The sequence below is a fragment of the Falco cherrug genome, chromosome 12 (assembly GCF_023634085.1).
Source record: "Falco cherrug isolate bFalChe1 chromosome 12, bFalChe1.pri, whole genome shotgun sequence".
Taxonomy (NCBI): domain Eukaryota; kingdom Metazoa; phylum Chordata; class Aves; order Falconiformes; family Falconidae; genus Falco; species Falco cherrug.
In genome coordinates this window covers 29,180,125-29,204,553 of record NC_073708.1, presented here as the reverse complement: position 1 = coordinate 29,204,553, position 24,429 = coordinate 29,180,125, and the positions used below count along the sequence as shown (strand labels likewise).

At 39.9% G+C, this 24,429-nt stretch overlaps 1 protein-coding gene across 3 annotated transcripts in view; it reads left to right on the top strand.

Annotated features, from left to right (window-relative positions):
* GLIS1 (GLIS family zinc finger 1) overlaps positions 1 to 24,429 on the top strand; it is a 211,130-nt gene that overhangs the window by 96,679 nt on the left and 90,022 nt on the right. For all 3 annotated transcript variants that reach the window (XM_055725190.1, XM_055725191.1, XM_055725192.1), the window contains exons 3-4: positions 968 to 1,166; positions 7,439 to 8,540. In XM_055725190.1, coding sequence (XP_055581165.1) covers positions 968 to 1,166; positions 7,439 to 8,540 — 1,301 coding nt within the window. The remainder of the gene's footprint in view (positions 1 to 967; positions 1,167 to 7,438; positions 8,541 to 24,429) is intronic.

Genomic DNA, 24,429 nt, shown 5'->3' with positions numbered 1-24,429 from the left:
CATTAGTATCTGACACCATTACATTTTGTCTCCATGAAAAAAACAGATGAGAGGGAGTTCTAGTATTTTAGGAGCATGTTTCATATACAGTAGTGAAAATGACGGTGAATGGCTATTGTACTTTTTTAGCTAGCCTCTGAAATACCTCTCACAAATACTTTTATACATACTTATCCATGAGTATTTGACTAGTTCACTACAGGTAAAGAACTCAACTATAGTTTATGCTTTAAATGGAATTGCTAGTGTTTGACCAATGCAATCAAAATTCTCAATTCCCTCGTTGTCCTCTCTTTTTAGCTAGATTATAATTTGTGGTTATATATATATTTCTAAAGATTATTGCTATAGCTCTAGTCTGTTTTTCCAAGTCTAGTAAAATTAATATCCACTAGAGCAGTGTGTATTATTATTATTAGTATGAGCATTTTGTAATATTTTACTTGGAAAATACGGTTTAAATATATACATCAAAACAAAGTTAGTTACATTTTTTCACACTGTTGACCTGACAGTAAAGTAAAACATGCCCATCTAAAGTCATAATCACAGAGATAATTGTCTGCAAAGAAAAACTTGACTTACGTCACTGTTTTCAGAGAGCTTCTCTCCCTGAAAATAAAGGGACTCTGAAACATCCCTCTCCAAAATTCAACACAGGCAAGACTCTACTATAGAAATACACAGAAGGAAAGGAAGCTATTAGACTAAGTTCTTCTGAGTTAGATTATGAAGTGTAAAATAGCCACAAAACTTAAAATGAGAAATAAACAGTCATAGTTCACAGATCCAAATTCCTTTGCAGTTAGTTTTTGGTTCCTTGTGAAACCTTGCATTTCCACTGCCACGTCGTTTACAGGAATTTTGCAAGGAGATTCAAAATGAGTATACAAAGCAATAGTCAGTGTAGAGGGTTCTTAGTCAAAGCCTTAAGGTTTTGTTGCTTTTTTTTTTTTTTTTTTGACAGTGAACGGTGGCTACAATCATTGTAATTTGATCTCTGAGAAGAAGAACATGATGGACATGGAGATGACAAGTAGCTCAGTACCTGTCTGCAGACAAGGTCTGTTCATCCACACAGGAAACTCACTTATGCGAGACCACCCACTGTCCTGTGAGAGACTGCTTCATGTTGGTCAGCTGAACTTGACACACTCGGATATAAGGTATCCCTGCAAGTTTTATCAGTTGATATACTTTGCTCTTCTGGAGTGCTTCTGTGTTGCAACTGCTTCCTGATAGCCTCCGTGGGTGCTACATTTATAAGAGTATTTTTGGCTTTCACTTCATCTTGGAAGTCCTTTGGATGCCGATTTAACTGCATTGCTCATTTGCAGGTTCGCATTGCACATGAGCACAGGCAACTGTCCGAGGCAGTGCCAGGAAGAGTCACTGAGTATGAAGCCGCAGCCCCCTGAATTGAAGTTTAAATACAGCTTCTCTGGGGGGGGCTCTTCCAGCATGCCCAAAAGTCAATGAGAGTTTCGCTAGGGGCTTAAGTAGGGTCACACTCGCCTCCTCTATACCTCCACCCAAATACCATGTTGTTTCCAAATTGCAGCCTGGAAGGCAGGGATGATACTTACCCTCAGACCAATGTCTCCCATATGGCAATTTGGCGTGCCACCACCAAACCTGCAGGAAGCCAATGCCACTTTTATTTCTACAGCCTTTCCTTTAATGAAGTATTCTCAATGTTCCCATACAGCCACATCCTTGGTATTTGCTTTTAAGGCCCTAATGTGAAAATTTGGTCTCTGGTTTTGATATACACACTGTAGTTGGATATGCTATGAACAGAATATCTATTTAAACATTTGCTATAAATTAATTATATGAAAACACAGAACTCCATTATTTTTTTGTTGTTGTTACAAATTTAACATTACCAGATTTTAAACAAGTACCCTAAACAGACATCCATTGTGAATAGAAGCCTGCTACGAATTAAAATCTGTCCATCTATTTTAATTACACTGATTTTTGGCAGGGGATGTAATATGGAATAATCCTGACGTTTTTGAAGAGCTGTAGAAAAGAAAAACCTCAATAATGTTGCAGCCTTTATCTTAGATACTTGGAATAATTGGCACTCTGTGCATGGAACTATCTAGCCCAAATTCCATGGTCACAACAAGAGGAAATACGGCCTATAGCTTGGTCTTGGAAATCTGACTGTTTCTGATTTTATGCTACGTATTTATGTCTTGTTTCCCCTTTTTCATTTACTGGTTGGGTAAGAACATCTGTGTTTTCAGGAGGAGGAGGCACGGCAATATGACAAGCAAGTGGAAAGAGCTTTTTGTTTGTTTGTTTGTTTGTTTGAAAAGGGCATAATATCCATGCCATAAAACAAAATATTCTGCTATTGCTACAAAGATTTGTAGATGCTTTTTGCAGCTGGATATAAGTCTGCTCCTCCCTAGCTTCTTTATGGTTCAACGTGGGACGGGCAGTTATCAACCTTTTTTTATTCTGTCAGTGAAGTCAATTATGAAACAAAGATAATTAGGGAAGGAGCAAACAAAAGGAGGAAGAGAGTACTCTGCTTAGATCTTTTTGAACCTTTTTGTAAAATCTATAATGAGGAAATGATAGACACCTGCATACCAGGCATCACAGTACCCACCTTCAGAAATATGAACCCCTTCCGGCCCCCATTTGGAAGAGGATTCCCAGAACAACATAAAGGATTGTCTGCTGCATAACATGAGAAAGTAGCAGGTGATAGGCCTGATTCCCTCCCCTTTGCTTTGTAGCATGGTCTAAAGCCTTGAAGCTCTGCTGTAACTGTTTGGAAATGTTTGGAGAATATCTTGAAAGACCCTTCCATTCCTTTATGGGTTGTTTGTGTGTGTCACTGGTCATGCTCTGCTTGTACGTCCACCTGGCTAATACTTTTGTCTGCACTGGATTTGCAAGGTAAAGCCAATTCCCACCTCTGCTCTATGGACCTCATAGGCACAGTGTCTAATTTTGTCACTGTGTACTCACGAGACACAGGTACAGAGCTAAAACTTTGGCATGTGAGAAAAGGTGGACAGCATTTGGGACAATTTCTGTTCATGGAGTTTATGATGCTAAAGGTTCTTGACTTGACAAGCAAGTAACAGAAAACATGGTCTTTCCCTGAAGATCTGAAAGCAGGAGAACATAACTGAGGTGGTGGTGAATGCCACCAGGTTCCAGTGAAGTCAATGGGAGCCAAGAGTGCTCTGTGCCTCCCCAGATTTCACCCTCCATTAGAAAATAGGTGAGAGAAATAGAGCTGGAGTGGACAGACACTGGAGCGCACAGAAGTCAGGGCAAACTTTATTTGGTTGTTCTGTCTGGCTGTAATGACCAACACAGAAATAAAGGGAGGTACAAGTTCAGACAATCTCTCTGAGCTGAGCTTTGAACCACTCTGCATTTCTAGGATATGGAATGCCCAAGGAAAACCCAAACGAACCAGAGAGCACCTCCCCTAGCAATCCAAAATCTCCCTCAGGATTTGGGGTTATGATTGGCTTTGTCCTTTTTTCCCTCAGTGCACTGAAACTTGTTATCCCCTTCAGCTTCAGCTTCTCCTTGAATCACTTTCTCTGGGAAACTATTCTAGGGATGACTGCCTTAATCCAAGAATCACAGTCACTCTTCTTCCTGGCCCCTTTTCCCCACTCAGTTAATAGTTTTTAAGTTGTGCAACATAATTGCTGCTACATGGTATCTGTGAATGCAAAGTGTGTGGGACTGGAGTCCTAATACCTTCCTTACCACAGTTGGAGTCAACTCACAGCTACTGTTGGCCTTTTGTCAAATAATCCATTATCAGACACGACAAACCTGCCCACACTGTGCTCAGTGCTCGGCATATAAAACCCGGGGAAGACATGAGAGCAGTCAGATAGTGTTGCAAAATTTCCCTGGATGTGCAGCAGAACAATCCCCTCCAGCTTCTTAAAACTGTCAGTTATCACTGATTGCACATTTACAGTGGCAATTGAAGGCATGTATGTTTTGTAAATAATCTGGAGATTTCAGATACAGTCGTCTTTTCCTCTGAGGGCAGTTGGGAACTGCAGTACTTCTGGCATGGTGTTACTGGCCTCGTGCTCTGGCTCCAATTACCACGTAAGGGAGTCTCTTTGGAAACACTGCCTTAGTATCCTCTGAGAAGCTGCTGTTACTCTTCAAAGTCCTCACACTCAGCTTTCATGTGCTTAAGCAGCAGTTCTGTTGCCTCTGACTGTCCATCCTTGGTTACATGGATGTTCCCTACAAAGAGAGATTTGTGGGTTGTATTCTCCTGCTGACTGCACTCCCTTCCAGGGTTGCTCATCTGGAAGCCTCTGTGAGCTGCTCGTGCTGATATGCATGTCCACACAGTGCTCTGTACACTGTCCTGCTATCCTTTGTCCCTCTTGCTCTCCTCTTGGCTGTTTGTTTCATAGGTATTTCTATTTGGCTACTGTCCAGCAATTGTAAATCCTTACCCAGCACTGCCTGTGTGTACCAGGCCTGGAACCTGATCCCGTAGTCAAATGCGTATAAGAGGAGTCACCCAGCAAGTTGGATGCCAGACACCTTGTTTCCCTCTCACATCAGTTTAGTTTCTGTGCCACTCCTCTGCCCCCATCCCCTTCCCCCCCCGGCCTGGAAGGAACGAGCAGGGCTTTCCCTAGAACAGTGATGGCAAAATTCTGCTGGGAATACAGGAAGTTTGCATTAATGCAACCTCGACATTAAGTACCCAAACACTCAAACACTGGGAAATTGAAAGCCAGATTCTCCCAACAGAGTTAACTAACACAGGGTATATAATGTATTTAAATATACAGTGCTACAGAGAAAAATGCAGCTCCTGGAAAAGACTTGCTTCTGACCTGCACAACCAAGCCTGTGCTTATCATTATGCAAGCAGAGCATGGATAAGACATGGCTGTGGGAATGGCAAGCATGAAGTCAGTGCCTTCATCTCATTTGCTTTTGAACCTTTCGGTTCAAAACTCCCCTCTTGTGTGTGTCTTATATTCTGCACTGCAGCATCACAGCAATATGATCCTGAGTAAGATCTTGCGCTGGAAATGCAGATCAATGTCCCTTGGAGTTTTGGGAACCTAGTATTTCTCAGGACAGGGATGTTCATATCTATCCTGCAGGTACTCTGCTCTGATTCCAGCTTGAACTCCTCACCTGGATTTCTGGCAAAATGGGAGTTTTACGTGAAGCTTAATAATATGACACCAGTTATCACAGGCTGAAATGTAAAGCTTGGTTTAGCTTTATATGATGTAAGAAGTGTGTTGTGTTTACTTTAGCCTGAGGCTTTGGGACCACTAAACTGTGATACAAACTGAATTATTTAGAAGAGTTCTCATACAGAAGAAACTAAATACTAGGAAATACTGTGCCTGGCATGGTATTCTGTAAAACCTTTCTCAGAATGAGTTCAAAACAGCACACTTTCTACTGAGCAATGAAGCTACTAGTAAGCAGGGCAGGGTTTCCCAAACATGTGCAATAAAAGGTTTTTACGTATGCTTATGACACATACTTTACAGACATATGGTTCTATAAATATTAAAAAATAATGTATGAATACTGTTTGGTTTGTTTTTTTCTTTAAATTTACCATCTGCAAAACCAGGTGCTTTAAGTTTACCCTGAGACCAACTGTGCAAACCTAAAGGGAGAAATTATAACTAATGGTTTATGGAAACCTCTAAAATTTTGCAGTGTACTCTTTTTAAATTTCTGGTGGCAAATGCAAGATCTGATTGTTCTATAGCAATGAATGGTGGGGGATTTAACTTCTCTCATGACATTAAAGTTTGGGTTTTTTTATATCAAGCCCTACTGGCTGCAAACCATTTGAGCTCTAGAAACCTGTCACTAGTGAATGCAGTGTTGCCAGTTGTGTGCCTCACACAGGTGTCATTTTTTGACAACCTTAATTTCACGAGAAATAAATCTTTTTGAGGATTTTTCTTGCTGCTTTGTTTTTTATAATTGCTAGTTCTTTGAGAGCTGTTACCAAGGAGGTGTTAGAAGCTGTCCCAGCTTCCTGTCTTAACGTTAGTGGTGGATTAATGGAAATAATAGTGATAAAATCATCTAAGTTGTAAAATAAATGTATGTTATTGAGCATTTTTATTATATAATCAGTTTAATGTATCTATGTGTCCAAAATAGCTTACATATCTGTGTTTCATGCTTTAAAATGTGTTAGATTTGTCTTAGCTGCTGTGTCACACGCAAGCTGCCAAATGGCCAGGTTTTCTTCAGCTTTTTCGGTGCTAGCATCAAAAAAGCATAAAATTCATTTAAGTGGAACATGTCAGCAAAAGAGCCATGGAGCGCCTCTCTGGAGGGTTTATTAGTTCACATACAGCTTTCTTGCACACAGATGTACTGTTTCCTTTTCTCGGTCTGGCACATCTCTGCATGATGAAGCCATAGGTTAAACCCTCCCATGCTTTAGGGATATGTAAGAAACACCCTCTGGTCCTAAGAAAAACCACACAGTTGGGTCATCCACAGTAAATGTTTATAGCTGAGATAAAATGTTTTATTTTAAGGCATAAACCAGTTGCTAACTGCTTGGAAGAAAATGTTAGGAGGAAACATTTCCTAAAGGCATTCCCAAAGGTTTTTCTGAGATGTCTGTATGGCGTTCCTTGAGGTTCTGCTTCCTGAGTGACTGGATTCAGTGCACACCAAAAAAGATTAAAAATCACTTCTGCAGAACAGTCTTTTGATTTGCAGACCCATGTAGACTTTAATACGAAAAATGGAAATGGGAATGCATAGACTGCCAGTTTAAATCTACCAGTTGTGAACTTTATTTAGTTATCTTTTGCAGACCTCTTAGAAGTAAATACTCAGCTGATCTGTTATTAACTCTGGACCACTGCTTGAAAGCGAGCTGTTCTCTCTTTGTATTCCTTTTTCCCCCACTGATCTTTTTCCCTGTTTAATTTAGTGAAGGAAGGCATCTCTCTGACATGTAAGCAAAGTTCAGCTAGCCTTTTTTGATTTGTGTGAAAAAGAATGCCAAGGCATTTTCCCAGTGTGCTCTGAGGAAAATGCCGATATTTGAATAATTAAAAAATGCCCAAAGCTCTCAAACTTCATTCTCAGCTATTGTTTTGCCCGATCTATTATGCATTGAAAACCTAGATTGTGATTGATTAACTGCCTGTAGCAGTGGAGGGAAGATTGTCTGTTCTGTGCGTAACCCAGTGTGTAAAATTAATCCTGTGTAAAATGATGCTGCCTTTACAAGGGTTGTAGAGGAAGCACTGCAGATTTTTTTGGTTTAATTGCTGTATTAGACAGGCAAAATTCAGCAGAGAGCAAGTGCTTCCATTCTCCAGGGCTTAACAAGTGTTGTGTCTTATACAAAAATCATAAATCCTGTGGTAGTTAGTGATGTTTAATGAACACTGTATTACAGGTCACCCAGGTTTCAAGACTCAGTAGATTCTGCTGCTCCATGCCTGAATGGAAGTCACCCAGCTCAGCACATTAAACAAGAATGCCCGAGTGATTATAAGGTTCTGTCTGAGACTTCCACACATAGGAGGATTACGGAGGGGATGGAGCTGAGAACCTCCGGTAGTCTGCATCCTGAAATAGACCTAATGAATAATAGCTTTACAAATTCACTTTCATCCTACTTGTTTAATAATGAACATAGCTCCTCCCTGAGTCCTTTGTCACTTGGCACCCCTCAGCACTCAGCCAGGCTACAAACAAGCAATCTGAAGAAGAGATGCATCTCTGTTGTGCCGTCTTCGGCTGAAGGAATTGATATTACAGCTATCATCCGCACATCACAGACGTCACTGGTCACCTGTGTGAATGGACTGCGAACTAATTCAGCTGGCATTTCCTCTCATCCAGTGGAGATCAGTCATCACAGTGCTCAAAAATCCTCTCGGCCCCAGTCTTGCTCTCAGCCTGGAAACCCTTGCAGTATTCCCTCCCCTCCAGCATGTCTTGTACCTGTTTCCACTGAATGTGACAGAAGTGACTGTGAGCAGATACCAATGCAGCAAGTTGAGGAGAATGGAAGCCTCAGCCTTATGATGAATGGTACTAGCATTCCTCATCAAAACACTTTGCACAGTACCCAGAAGGTGAGTTTCTTAAAACAAGAACCAGCTGATGATTATTCCTCTGCTGCTGATCTTTTCCGACATCATCAGGGGCTGCCTCCGCCTTACCATCTACACCAGCAACTAACCCAGACTCAAGGGCCACTGCCTCACTTACACGCCTCTATGTCTCCGAAGTCCCTTCAGCCCAGCGATGGGGACGATCAGGACCTCAGCAATGGCAAACAGGTCTGTCAGTGGATTGACTGCAGTGCCACTTACGACCAACAAGACGAACTGGTCAGACACATAGAAAAGACCCACATTGATCAACGGAAAGGAGAGGACTTCACTTGCTTTTGGGCAGGCTGTGTCCGCCGATATAAACCCTTCAATGCTCGTTACAAACTGCTGATTCATATGAGGGTTCATTCTGGAGAAAAACCAAACAAGTGCATGGTAAGTCTGGAATATATTTGTTTGAATAGAAACATACTGCTCTGCTCTCTTTCTTGCTCTCTTTTCAGTCTTATTCCAACATAATTGTTGTGTTTTCCTGTAACTTAGTCTGCAGCAGGCTGAAGGGGAATTGGAGAAAACCTTAATCTAGAAGGAAGTGTTTGAGTAAGAAATACTGTAGTTCTTGGAAAAGAGATTCAGTTTCCTTATTTGAGAGCTTAACTTTTAATACAGTGCTTTAGTTTTTTTAATATTCATTAAAGCATTAATAAAGTGATGATCAAAGCACGCAGCAGTCATTTAACGTAAAACAAAGTCACTGAGCCTCGGGTGACATTTTTAATCAAGAAACATAAAACACATCTAATGAAATTCTTTTCATTCCTTCAGCTGAACAATAACCCATAGAGTTATGAGTGCAAACTTTTCAAATGATAGTTTAGAAAAGAAAAAGAAACTTGTTAAAGGATTTTAAACAGTTAAAAGAATTAAAGGAATATCTTTAATTACATTTTCAAAGGTTGTTAGGGGCTTTTTTAATTTGCAAAACAGAGCTTTAAAAATATGGAAAACCCATTGTTCTCTTCTGATCAAGAAGATGTAAACAACATCAGTGTTCCAAAAAGAGGATCTTGGGAATAGCACCATCTCTGCATCTGCCCACCATGATGACAATATGGCCAAATTAAAATAAAAGTTAATTACTTCCATTAAGCTTTCCACATGTTTGAAACAACAATGATATAAGACCCTGACTGAAACAGATGAAGCAAAACAAGTTTGACATAAGCTTCCAAATTGGGCCATGAAATTTGGAAAGTCTTGTTTGTAACACCCACATGCGCACGTGCGTGCATGCACGCACATACACACAAATAAGTACAAACAAAGGGAATGGTTATGGCAGCAGGTTGTGGTTCTTGATAGGCAGATTTTTTTACTATATGTCTATTTTATTGTTTTGATCAGAGAATAATATAATGGAAAATGCTTGTAAGGAAGTTAGATGAAGACAAACTTTTCCATGACAAGCTGTATCTTTCTATGGGGGAATAGGACAGAATATTTATGTAAAAAGCTTACTTTTTTCCATTTAGTCAAGAAAAAGCTTGCTGATCTGCAATGGTTATGGAAGGGAGAAGGAAGAAAACAACAGTATTCAAAATGTTCTACAGAGAAAAATTTTCTCTCTAAGTGGTCATCCTGATTATCTTTTTACTTCTGTTGGATAAATGAAGAATGATTATCTTAATGTTCAGTGGGTGTTCCCTAAAACAATACTGGAAACAATGCAGATATTTAGAGAACACCATCGAGTTGTCCAAGATAAAATGGAAATACTCTAAGACTTACCTGTTTCTTTTTCCTTTGAGAGAAAGAACTGACTTGCTCATTTCCAGAAATACCTCAATCACAATTTGTAAAAGTACAAAGGAATTTAACTTCCTATGTATATCTTTTATTTGGGCATAAATCATCAAAGGATAATGCAAGTTACTTGCTTCTTTCCAAACAAAAGCATAAGCAAGCTGTGAAAGCATACTCACAGGTTTTATTTTAGCCTACTTTTTGGTTTTAGTGTTTTTATCATGTGGAATGAGGTCAGTCTTCTTCCCACTTTGATCTCACACTTTTAAAAAGAAATACTTAAAATATGAAACCCTGATTAGCTTTACTATGATGCTGAAAGATTCAGCATTCCCTCCATGGGTGAGGGAACTTTTGTCTTTTTCTGCCAAATGCATATTTGACAGGTATTGTATAGCAGATTTCTAATGTTACATTCCCATTTCTGCAGGAAACTGGATAAACCAGAGACAGTAAATCATGTAATATCTTAGCAAATGCTGAAAATTTCCAACTTTCAATTATTTTCATCTGCGTTAAAGAACTGGCTTTTGATAACATCTCAAGGCTTAATATTGTGAATAGGTTGGAAAAACCTTTGCACCTGATATTGCAGACAGCCTTCATGGCACATGTATATAGCCTTGGCATATAAGTACATAAAGATCTGTTTTGTTTGAGCAGATATTGTAGTTGTTCCCATACATGGAATGGCCCAATCAGAATTAGGAGTTTTACATTGCACAAGTTGCAGTTAACTCTTCTATTCCCAGAGTAAGAGCCTTCCACTGTCAGCTGAGGTATCCATGTATTAAATGTTACAACCTGGAATCCTATGTGAAGTAAAGCTGGATCCAAGGAAGCACGTGAAAAATATGTTGTCTTTACAAATTTAGTTTTCTACCCTGGAAAGTCCTTGATCTGGCAGGGACAAGATCCAAAGCTGCAACACAGCTCCTTAAAGTTATTAATATCAAGTAGGGATTATTTGCCCAGTGAATTCCATTCCACTTTAAACAAGGGTTGCTGTGCAGTGTTTCATTGTGCAGTGATGTCATGTCATTTTAAATGATGGTTTTTCTTTTGATGTGGTAATAATTGTGCTATTATTCCTGCAAATTAGGAAGGCAATTCATTCTCTGTCTATAGAGGTCTGAGATTTTGTTTCATTTTTGCTGTAGCCCTGTTAAAGTTACTTTACATCTCTTGGTATTTGTAGTGGAGATTTTCTTTCTCTGTTCACAATTACCCATTGTATTTTCTTTTTAAGCCCTTGATTTTGTTCCCCTCTGTAAGATTACTGGCTGACTATGTATTGAACTGCTCAGGAGAAGCTAACAGTGAGCAGCACCCCACCCTCATACATAAAAGTACTTTTCCATGTAAAATTATTAATTTCTTATGACAGGCTTTGCTACTATGTACTGTAATAGACAAAGGAATTTTGGAATTCAAGCTACTTGAGAACAGGAAATACATGAGACATTTTGATTGAAAAGTAAATGGTTCACTAAAACTGCAGTTAATCCTTTTATTATCTTTCCAACAGCAGTTTCCACAATACTTTCATGAGGTAAGCTTCCTTCAGTCCAACTGTAACACTCTCATCGTTACAGCTGGTTTAAATTTAGCTAGCCTGCTTCTTTCTTTACTACGAGTCGACAGGCAAAACAGTATCTAGTGTAGAGAACTACTGATGTTTTGGGTCCATATCCTGCTTGCTGTGTTTCCTTGCCAAAACCGGTACTATGAGTATTCTGTTTTCATATTCTGTTTAATATTCTAATTAAGTGGTGCCTTCTCGTCATTGTGTCCCTCAGTTTGGTTTTTCCTTGGGTTCTGCAAGTAGTCTAAAGGAAACTACCTAATCTCTTTGCAATATCCTGTTATGTTTCATACTTAACTCATGTTATTTTAGTTTTATTAAATTTGGGGTTCATCTGCATTATAATCAAAAATATATCCAACAAAAATAATGATGCAATGCCTTTAAGACTTTAACTTCTGAAGATTAATTTCATGCTTTTTTAGATTTGATGTCCCAGACAATTGGAATTTTGATTGTCTGAGACAGCAAAAATTAGCAAGCTTAAATGGTTTTATTCTAAAAATATATATATATTCTCATAGATGCATCTTTTTCTATCTTTCAGTTCTTCCAATACTTTAGTGGGTAGAACCCTGCTGATCTCTAGATATTGCATCCTTAGTTTAAGCCTCTGCTTGCAATTGTAAATATAGAGCTGTTCATTTAGTTGTCTGGAATTGTTTGATTTGGGCAAATCCATACTTGGCTTAATAGTTTACCCTTTTGCATTCTTGTGGCTTCATAGGGAGTAGAAAATTAAGTTCCCATCACTGCATGCATATGTGCTCAGGGAACCTATGTTGCAGGCCTCCACAGACATGACTGAGATAAATACATTTATCTGTACATAATTCTACATATGCAATTAGTGTTTATAGAAATTTGGTATCGTAATATGTGTGATATCCATGAAGGGAGATCGACAGTGATAATAGCCATTGTTCATGTCTCCAGTTCATGTATTTCAAAGAATCAAATGCCTCCTGAGTATATTCTAGACCTGTCTGTCACATTGTGTACTTGCCTAGGTAGTTAAGACTTTGAAGCAGAATCTTTTCTTGTATATTTGCAACATAATCAGTTTGGGAATAGCCTTGGTGCAATGATTTGGATGCTGTATTGTACAGTGAAATTCGGCACCTGTGCTGTTTGTAGTCAGGTCTTTTGAATCCCTAAGGGCAAGACGCTATAGGTACTGCATTACACATGGGGAAATTGAGACATAGAAGAGATAAGTAACTTGCCTAAAGGCACCTTTAGGCAATTCCAGCATTCCAATGCAGATCTTGTGTTCAAATCACTACATCGCACAAACTAACCATTTGCATTTACCTATGAAACAGATTTCTGTACAGATTACACAAAAGATAGCTGTCTGGCTGTACTTCCTCTTATTTTTACTGTACATCTCTGACGCAGGTGGTTTAACATGTCATAAACCTGTGAAAACTTTCATCAGAAGGCTCGGCTACATTTGTAAAACTTCATGGGCAGCAACCTGAACATTACAATTACGGGGGAAAGGCGCCTATTGAGCAGATTAGTAGTATTGCTTCTGCTGCTAAGGAAACCAATGCGGAATCTCTGTTCTCTGTAGATAGCAAGTATTATGCTGTCTGTGGTCAGTGGGGAGCATGTGTCTAGCAATGCATGGTGAGTAATGAGATCTCTACAGGCTACATCTACAGATGAGTCTGAGGGACAATCCTGCATCTGCAAGGAAAATAGGTCTGCATGCACCAGCTTACATGCTTTTGAGTTACTTCACATAAACAATAGGTTTCCATGCCTGACTCAAGGGAATGTTGTGGAAGTCTGGAAAGTATTTTCAGCTTTTGGAGTGGAGGGTGTCATGCACTGATGCCAAAGGAGTGCTTTAAAAAACCAATAATATTGGCCTCACTTTCTTTCCTTTGAAGTCAATAGTAGGAAACATCCATTCTATCAAAGCTGCCTCACCAGAGATCTCTTTTTATTAGGTCTCTGATGGCATTTCCCGATACTCTCAAGGAACTGCAGCATTAAAACCACTCTGATTAGAGAGGGAGACATCAGTTCAGCGGTTTTGTGAAAATACAATGTTTGTTTGTTTACAAAAACCACGACAGATTACAGGACAGTACAAATGGGTTTAAGCATGCACCAGCACTGGAGGGCCTGCTGGCAAATGGCTTTAGGCTTGGCACTGTGTCAGCTCATGCCCAGTGGCAGCTGGTGAATTTGAACTCTTTGTCTGTCCACAGGAGAGCTCTACACCAGCAGATCTTGCAAAGCAAAAGCTGTAGAAATTATTTGGTCCAGATTCCACTGTGGCTGGGATTGTCCTATGTTTCAGTGCAGTAGGACAGAAATGCAAATCTGCCGTTCTTAGTGGAGACAAGTACAGCGCAATGGTATGGTGCCTTTAGGGGCCTCAGACATGCCTTCTTGGGCTGAGCTGCAGAGACAGTAGCTGCCAGGGTTTTCCCTGAGAGATTATCAGCTTCCCAGGAATTGCTGACCTTCGGGACATTCTGTGAGGTGCATCTGCTTTATCAGGTTGATAGAAAAAGGTGTAGGATGCTGGGCCAGATGGACTTCTGCTCTGACCAAGCGGAGTCAGCTGTCTTTTTGTTATTTTCCAGCGGTTTGATATGGGTTAGGTCTGGCTGGCATGCTCTCAGGATTTTTTGTTCGCATAAATCTGAATAAATACAAATGAAGTAAATTCCAACTGTTGCTGCCAGCACTGAGAATGGTTTTCAAATTTAGTAGTGTGCCTTAAAAATGTTAATACAGGACACTGAAGAGATCTGATAAGTGGAATATGGGAGTTAGAGGTATAGCATGGAACTTCCATGGAAGGGAGCTTTCAAATACATACTTTTTTATCCTACAAGAGCGTTTAATTCCACAAGGTTTTGTTTCATTTGACGTGATTAATTATTAGGTAGTTCAGGACCTGTTTAAAACGTAATTACCCTGAAGTTTTCCTGGCATATTTATGCTGAGCTGGTCACTGTGTGTAGATACTGCTGCTCATTCAGTCTTTTAAGTAGGAAACAGAGTGGGATAGTAACAGTAATATCACCACCACATAGTGGGTACTCACCCTATGAAACTCACTGCCATAGGATAGAAGGTAATTAATTACCACTATTATGGTCCTCAGTGTTGGATAATTTCACCTAACAATACTTAGTATCTGCTGAAGGTAAGGTGATAGGACTAAGCAGACAGTGGTTTAGGGAACAGATAGCTTTGTGACACAGGAATGGATATTCATTTCCATGTTCCACATTAGCAAATATGCTAGGTATTCCGTGCCAGTTTTTTCAAACCAGTAGTAGTATCATTGTAAAACAGAGCTTTGAGAAGAAAACTATTAGTGAATCTGGGTCACCTTCAATTTGGAAAACAGAGTGATGGGAGGACAGGGAACAGGATTGGAGGTTTTTGCTACCGTTGGCATTTTCTAAACAGTATACTATTTTGGAAATAATGAAATATATTTTAGCCCATATTTTTTTTACTTTCCATTTCAGAATGAAAAAGCATTAAACAAAAACTCTTTTTTTGTTGTTTAAAAGCTCTCCCCATTTGATTTATTCGGTGTTTTTATTAGTGCAGTCCCCCAAACAATTATATTTCAGTTCATCCTGGACTGATTTCTCTTTTCTTCATTCTTTGGTGTTTTGATTTGACTACTAAAATATACATATTTTTTTACAATTCCAATTGTGACATGATTTGAGAAGAAGGAAAATGATCCTTTTTCCTACAAAGCAGCAGGTATTTGTCAGAATCCTAAACACTCTGAGCTTTTGAAAAATTCCTAACAGTGGTCTGATTGACAGAGAACATCTAAAAGGAAGGAAACATTTTATTAGAAGGTTCTCCACAGTGACTATTCTGTCTGGCACCATTGTGGCGCGTAGCATAGAGGTAGTCGTGTCAGAGCTCCTCCACACCAAGCAAAGTCATTTGTGTTCTTTGTCAAATAATATAGGCTAAAGTATGGCCAGCTTAGAAAAGTGAAATTTATTAGTTGTGACCTATGTCTGGTTGCTAGACAGATTTTTAGGCATGTCTCCCAGGTCTTTTGGAAAATTTCTGCTAGGCTTCTTTCCCTTCCTTTTGCCCAGTTTGCACACAAAAATTATATCTCGATACCATGTTTTTATCTTTATCCTCTTGTCCCACAGAATTCAGTAAATAGTGATTCTTTCTCATTTTAAGACACTCAGAATTTTTCCAGCTCTGCTGTGGCCTGGCTTTGGATGATACTCCACATGCAGATTTATTCAAACCCCAGTCTCAGCACAGAACTATAAACCTCTCATGGGGCATCACCTTTTGAAGATACCTTGCAGGCAGCCTCTTAACTCCCAATTCATTCCAGCTGCACCACAAGATCACTTTCTTTGCCATACAGATCAATGAATTCTATCAAATAATCACATGTGAAGATGCAAAAAGGGGAAGACTTTCCAGCCTCTAAGCACTGGGTTTGTAATAACTCTTAAGGATTTCTGTAGCTCGCCATTTCCCATGTAACAAAAGTGTGACAAGATTTCTTTCTCACTATATATCCTGTCTGGGAGTGAGTTGTCCGTCACTTTCACTATATGAATCTGCACAGTAGTAAAGTGATAGACCCTCAACTAGTCAGATGCATTCTCCACTCCAGTCATAAGTTTTACAGAGCAGTAAATATAATAGTGGGCTAACTGCTTCCTGTAGGAATGTCTTAATACACCTCAAGAATGCCTCAAAGATGTGTCCAGCAGTTGAGTCCTAAAACTATCATTCTGCAGGGTCCGGCATCATTTTGGCAGGGTGAGTTGTCTTCAGAAGATCTGGGAAAGAAGGCTGCGTTCAGTGATTTGAAGGCTGTCTGCAGTTATTTAATATCTAAGAGCAGTGAGAGAAGAATTTTTTTCTCCCTGAAATATCTTTTTTTTTTTTAAAAAATGCATCTCAATATTATTTGCCTTGTCATTTAGAAGGTGGGAGCTTGAAAGTTCTAAAATTTTAAACAAACCCTTTGTGATTGTGTTCTTGAGGTTAAGTGCTGGGCTTTATTTTATTTCTATGTATGTGTTCTATGGGGATTATTAAAAACAGCACGGAACTGTTCTGAACTTTCAGTGATTTAGCCTTTCTGAACAGTGATTAACCTCAAGAAGGAAAAATAGTTTGAATCACCTGGCAGAAGGCTTGGTCAAATTAAAAAGCAGTAAAATTAAATATTGTTTAAAACTGGTGCCAACGATATACTCATTAATGTTTCTTATTAGGCCAATACATTTTAATACTCGGTATTAGTGAAACATGTGTCATTTAATAAAAATGTTAATCTGCATTTGCAAGCAATACAGAGGCTGTATAGTATAGTCCCAGGGGAGAAAGAGGAATTTAGTGCACATTAAAAACTTTATACAGTCATTTATGCAGTTGGATCTCAGTTCTAAATGTGATGCATTTGTTTGTTACTTGGGGGCAAACCAGCAACAGTTAGCCTTTAACAACTAGGTGAGATACAAAAAAACATCTTTCCACAGCGCAGGGCGTCTGTGTTGGTTTGGGCTTCACAATGGGCCAGATTCTGAAACCTTCACTCACTTGTTTAGCAAGTAGCCCAGCGGGCCTTGTAAAAAAAATAATGTGCTATTTAAACTAAATGTATCCAAACTTGATCTTCTGGCGTCTGACAACTCACACTAAGCAAGATCTTCAAAAGCAGGCCCTGGTTTTGGCTAGCGTTATTTTCGTGGTGCCCCACTGTAATAGGGCACCTCTGAAGTTGAGGTCCTCTTCTCAAACCAGACAGTGTGTAACTGAGTAACTGAAATTTCATCAGCACTTCTGGAAATGTTGACCTTAGATCTCCATTTCCTCACAAGTACAATGAAATAAATCTCTCTGGAGCACAGTGAGGGTGAATAATCACAGTGAGGTAGTGAGGCCAGTAACGTAATGCATCTATAATGCGATTTTGCATCTCTAACGTTTCTTTCTGCTGAGAATCTCAAAGCTCCCTCAAGCTTCTGCCTCCCTATGCCATTTTCTGTGTGGTTAAAACTCTTGTGCCCAAGTTCCAGATACAGTTGGGTTAAGGCAGATTACTCTGCTACTTTCTGTCCCTGTTTACACTAGGGTAATTGTAAAGAAACCTTGAATTTACACCAGGGTATGTAAGCCCAGAATGGTTCAGCCACAAAGTGCCAAAAGTCACACATCGAGTGCCTGGCAGAAAAGGCAAGAAAAAGACCTCCTTCCCAAAGTGTTTTCTATTCCACCTATTTATTAAAGTCAGCATGAGACTATGCACCTTTGCTGACCAGAAAGTCCCTTCTACTTCAGAGCATGATTCCAGTGAGTAAGGGTATGCAATACAGTGATTTTATTCAGCTCTGCAGTTGCTTTCGAAGAAAATGTTGCCATTACAGAGTATTCAGCACCCTTTATTCTGTCTCAAGGACACCTGTATTTTCTGTGTTTGGGTAAGTCAAAAGTTTCAAATAGCTGTGCACTTATATCACAGACATTTGTCGTTGCCTGACTTTTCTGTTTGCATCCCTGGGCTGATCGTGGAATCAAGGAACAATAGGAGTTTTATTTCAAAGTCTGCTTTTGTTGTCTACAGTAGTGTCTTCCCTCGATCTCCTTCTTTTATTGGTGTGTACAGATAACATATGTGTGAAGAGATCCTACACTCAGGTACAGTGTAGCTGCAGTGTTAAATAATTGATCTTGATCTGTCTTTTGAAACTGCATCCAAAGCATTTAAAAGTGGGAAATGGAAAAAGCATGTTCTCATAATCCAGCTCAGTAAAGTTTGCACAACTGCTCTTTGTTTCATCATGCCTACAATAAATCTTTCATTTTTGCCAATTGAGAATGCCTACTAAATCTGCAAATGATTACTTCCCTGAATTGTGTTGGGATTCTTGCAATACATTTTTCTTACATGGGTAATGATAAAATAAGAGTCCATCAAAAATACTTTATTGCCTGGCAGAGAGCCTTTTATGAAATGGTTTTGATTCAAGGAGATTCTTCCAAGTGTTTTAGAACCATTGCTTACAACTTTCCTTTAACCCTTGCGTGGAGGGCTGCCAGGCCCTGGGAATGTCAGAAATAACGTTAGTCAGTCAGAGGCTGGTAGGATGCAGGGCCTGGGTATCAATTTAACCTGCAGTCCTTGGGCTCAGGCTGAGAGCATGCTGCTTCAACATGTACTTGTAAAGGGTATTGTGTTACTATTAGATTAGAAAGCTGATGAATGTCAGACTGGTGGGAACCTTGTAAAACTAATCTGCTGTGTCCATGTTGATATGATTTCACTCTGTTGCAGCGAGAGAATGAGGAAGATGGAGTATTACAAAAAGGAAAGCACAAGGCAGAACTAGTAGGGCCATCTGGGTCACTGAGCCCAGCCTCTGCGATCCCAGGTTATCATGTCACCTCACTATAATGCCTTCAGAACACCCAGAGGCACAGACATAAAGGTTTGAGAAAGGTGTGTCGTCAACACTGTGACTTGTAAGTCAGGATATTTCAAACCCATGTGAAGCAAATCCTGCACTTTTTTCCCCTGATTTCAAAATGGGTACAACTATGTTTGTCTGCCTTTGTGCAGGAGCTAGCCAGCTGTAGGAATTGCTTTGCTTTCCCTTATAAAGAGAGAGTCTCAACCCATTTACCGGAATGATCTCGAGCACACCATCTCCAGGTAAAACAAGGCTCAAGGGGCTACTCCTAGAATGGCATAGGTCGTGATGCCTGAAAACACATTCTAGTACTGCAAGGAGAAGGGATCTGGCAAGAGACCTACCTTGTGATACTTGCTTGCACTCACAGAAAAACAGCAGTAGACCTGACTCAGTGTGGGGTGCTCTCAACAAAACCACATCTGATGCTTGACACATTGCCCACTTGCCTCCATGCAATAAATTGTCTCCTCAGACAAGACATGGGGAGAGCAGAAAAAAGCAGATTATGTGAAAATATTTAAAAGTATCACAGTTATTTGCAGACTTTAATCTTCCTGCATATCCTCAAACATAATGACATTTTTAGTTGCATGGTTGTGGTGATCTGAGAGTTCACTGTTTACAATGCTTTGGTCTAACTAAACATTTTTAGCTTGTGCTTTGTCTTCAAGGCCAAGGAGTGAAAAGATGACAGCAAACATAGAGAAACCAGACATATGCGTCAGATGCATAGAGCACACTAGCTTAGCTAGTGTAAGTCTTTTAGGCAGGTAGATACTAAATAGCATGCCTTACACTTCAGATTGGCAGACCTTCTGTTGTATATATCTTACTTCTGGGCTGAAATGATATGCCAAAGTTATCTTAGATGACCATTGACCATTTTTGTTCAGATTTTGAAAGGAGGCAATCAGAAGTACTTCCAGGTGTGAAGAGTGCTGAATTTAGAGGGAGGGATATCGGAGGTATACAGTGAACATCACAGGAAAGGCCAGGTGATGAGTTCTGTATCATCTCTCCTCACAGATGATATTGAAAAGCAGCAAATTTAGGACTTTCTAAGGGAAAGACTTTTTAACACCAAGCAGTTAAAGGGATCAGAGTGGAAGGAGCCTTTATGAAGCATGGGTGTTCTTAACTCTAGACTGGGATATCCCTAACCTTCCATCAGTACCGCTTAAGCAACTTGTAGCTGGGCCACTAGAACTGACAGCATGTTTAAAACGTGAATATTTGTAGCTGCATTACTTCATTTCTAGTGCTGTAAAAATACCATTCACATAATGGGGTAATGGCTTGCAAGTTCTCATGATTTCAGCTGTTCTGGAGTTACATGAGTTCTGTTGCTGTACGGCAAGCAGCCATTTCTCATTTTTGCATCTTTGGCACTCTCCTAAAGGATGGGAAATAAAAAAAAAATATTAAGGGGACAGAGAGACAGTCTTAATGAAAGATTAAAGGAATTAAACAAGGGCTGGGGTGGGGAGAACAAGGAAAGGAAGGGATTGTTATAAGAGAATAGAGAATAAGTAGGGGTGATCAGGCAAAATCAAGCAAAGGAAAACTTGAAGCTACTGTTTCAGTAGAAGTTTCCTAAAAATGATGTGTATTTTAGAGCGGAATAATTACATAGTGGAAACAGAAGATGCCTGACTGTATGAATAATACAAGCTAGACTGTCTGAAAAACTGGAAAATACATTGTAGATAATAATTTTGAAGGTAAACTGTCTTATTCCTCATTTCTGCCATTCTGTGAAAATTGATTGCTTCATTAGTCATAAGACAAGGACCTGCATTAGCAGGCGCAGGAGTACAATTTAAGCTTCAGGTATCTGTACTCTCAAGATATTATTTGTATATTTTGTCCTCCTAATCTCACTGTGAGGTAGCTGGGGATAGTCATCATGCAGAGAGGTGGTGCTCAGCCTCCCCAGAGATGCAGGCCCCACTGTCCTTCCAGGCAAGACTCTCAGACCATTTCACAAATGGATGCTTACTTTTCACACTGGCAAGTATGAAATCAGGGATGACTAGCTAGAACAGTCAGTTTGCCAAGAAAGATACCTTTTGTTTTGCTTTGCCCTTACCAGATTTGACCTTTATAGAACAAAAAGTTTCTCCTCGCTGTGAATGAAAGCTTCGCTTACTGATTCCAGTGAATACTAAGGTACTGCATGGACCATTGTGCCAGAAATGACTGTGCCATGACATATGAATAATTTATTTCTGCTGTGATGTTGGGCAGGTAGACTGTTGAACACAGCAGCTTCATGTGCAGATTTCTGGTCCAATTTCCTCAAAATTCAGGCAGTGAAATTCAAGTTTTGGACCAAGCTTGTTTGGTGTACGTTGATCAGTGTCCCAAAGCCCTGGGGATTTGTCTGTGTTTGGCTGGGGAACACGGCTGCACTGGGGATGTGGGAGCTGTACAGATACAGGTTCACAATCAGATAATGCTGAGCAGAATCTGGGGAGAGTGAAAGCCAGCTCCTTTCTAGACATCTCCTCTGCTAAATCTGTACCTGGGCTTATGTTTGTCAATTTTTTTGGCATCGTTGAGCATGATAGACATGGCAGAAAAGGAAGGTAATGAGAATCGTGATGCTGCTGCCTTCCTGTTCTACATTTGGCATGTACTGAGATTCCTTGCAAAGGCACTTGCTGATCAGGAAGTACAGAGCATGCCAGCTCTCTATTTGCTCTCAGTACTTGCACCGGCCATTTTGAATTAGTTGTTCCCTTCAGCAGGTGAAAGCACCCCCATTAAGAATTTGTCTAATGGTTATAGGTGGGAAACAGAGGACTATCTTTGTGTAACACCAGCGCTGCAAACTTAGAAGGTAGAGTAATCTTGTTTTGAATATTTCAGCTTGTCAGATATAGGCGTTGATATGTGTAAATTGTTTTAGGAAAATCTATGTTAGAACACATCTCTCTGAATGGCAAGAGAAAGAAATGGGTATTGTAGTCATCCCAGATACTTTCAATTTCAATTGTTTATAGCAATGCTGACAGAAACTAACACTATACACAAAACTGGTTTTGAAACTGCCCTTTTTTCAGAGTTAATGACCCACAGGCTAATGGAAATTTGCCAGTTTTTACCAGCTAGGATCTGCCCTGATTTTGCTGGGAAAGGAAAGTGCAAGGCAAAGAAACCATTTGGATTTTTGAAAGTCTGTGATGCTTGTCTTCTCTCATTATATAGCCTTCACTTTTTGGTATGTTGTGTTTATAATTGACCTGTACTTAGCAGAAATGTTTGCTTTGTCCAATGACAGCATACCCCAATCGCCCAGGAATTCCCTTTGACAACTGCATTTAGATCCACTTCTGTGAAAACTCAAACCCTTCCCAGTCAGTGTGAAAGGACTTCAATTAAATCATGGCTTTGAGGATCCACTGACACAGCTCAGCTGCTCTAGCTCTATCCAGTAGAGGGTAGTCATATGCATTTTATGATACGCTACTTCATTTATTGCACTTGGGTCTTTCCAAGGCATTATCTGGAGTCTTTTCACATGATAGGCACAGCCAATTTGGCTCACATAATTAGCCTGGGAAAGGCAGACTGTACCTGAGTGCATTTCTTTGTAAATTCAACGAAAGAGGAGTGAGGCATTTATACTAATTATATATATAAAAAAATGATCCCTAAAGGCAAGACTATATAACGTACATTATGTTCAGGCAAGTATGGGATCATTAGTGTCATTCATAATAATTTGATTTACCCCCATGGCTTCTAAACAATACATGGCTCGTAGCCTTGTGAATTGGTGTATGTTAAGAATTGCACAGCAGCCCTACATTTTTAGAAGGAGAGCTCTTAGGTCTTACTGTGACGAAGGCTCTTTTGTTGTAAAAGTTTCTTTACTAAGATAGATATTACTTTAGTTCACACTAAACAAATTGACTCTGGAGTTTTGAGTCTCAGTTTGCCAGAGACAAATTGTGAAAGCATCTAATTGTAGCCTAAACAAAACCATATTTTCCTTAAAAACATGACAGCATATCATTCTAAATCTACAGTGCTTTGCCCAGGAACCATTTCAAGCAAAAAACCCCTGTGTGCAAAATAGCCACCTTAGACAAAACAAACTATCAAACCTATATATTAAATCGAGTGCTTTTGATTGCAGTTTTGCACTGAAAATGTTGTCGTTGGTTCAGCTCTCTGTCCCTCCATACAGTCAAAGACACCAGTGTATACTTAAGAAAATGGTAAATATGGAATACTGGCAAATGTAGCTTAAATACAGTTACTAGTAAACAACCATAGCTGGACTGTCTAATTTCCAGGACTGATTGCAGCCATTTTTAAACCTACATTATGAAAGATGAAGAACAAACAGCCTTTGAATCCTGCTTCCCAGTTCTTTACAACATTTATCAGTGTACAGTAGCTTTATTCATGACCTGAGTCTGGTTCTGATAACTTTTGATAAATGTTTCATAATGTTATTGTAGAAATTATAGACAAATCATTTAGCTATCAAGTTGTTGGGTTTATATGAGGGGAAGAGAGGTTGATGGGAAGGGCTGAGAGCAAAGGGGGTGATTATTCTGCTAAATATGTAGAAATACTCGCTGATGTGAAGGCAGCTCTCTGCTGTTAGATGCACTGAAGCAGCCATAAAGTGGCCATTGCAGCTTCCGGATGGGATTGTAGCTAATGCTGCTCTCCCAGCCTCCCATGTACACCTTGCTTTGGCCTGTCTGCTCTCGAGTAGCCAGTGACCATGCTAAGCTGTGAGGAAGAGACACCTCTGCTTCCCCATGGTGCCCCCAGCTGGGGTCTCCCCAGGCAAGGCAGGGTCTCCATTCTTTGTGCACCTGCACGGAGCCTTCACAGCTGCAAACTAAGGCTCTGCCAATTCCTAAAAGCAAATTTCAGCTGTGCTGAAAGCAGGGGCAAAATTCCCACTGGCCTTAAACAAGCAGGAGCATAGCCAAGGCTGGAATGATACAAGCTTAATAATCAAGCCCCAGTTCACAAGATGCTGAGTGCTTCTGCTGCAGATGTGGATGGCTTTCCCTGGACTTTGCTGTACTGCACACAGTTCCATTGTACAGTACCTCCAAATGCTGCTCTCCGTAAGTTGCTCCATGTGTTTGAAAATAGGGTGATTTAGTTGGGCGATTCAGTTTGGGAAGCTTTGAAGGTTTTAGCTCAGGTTTAGGGAAAATATGCAACGTTAATCATCCAGAGACTTTGTTTTCTCAGTGAATTCTATGGTAGTTGCACATTAGAGCAATGTTTAGGGCAAAACAGTGTAAGACATTGGAGCCTTTTGTTACAGCCAGTCATATCCCACTGAAAGCCAAGCGTTCATCAAATTAAGCAGACAACTCATGTCTGACGGTCCTTTGGGGATTGGGGGTGGGCGGGGTGGGGGCATGTCTTATTTGACTGTGTCAGTGCGCAGTGCTAAAAGGAGAAGAAAGGGAGACAACTCCTTTATCCTTTCTTC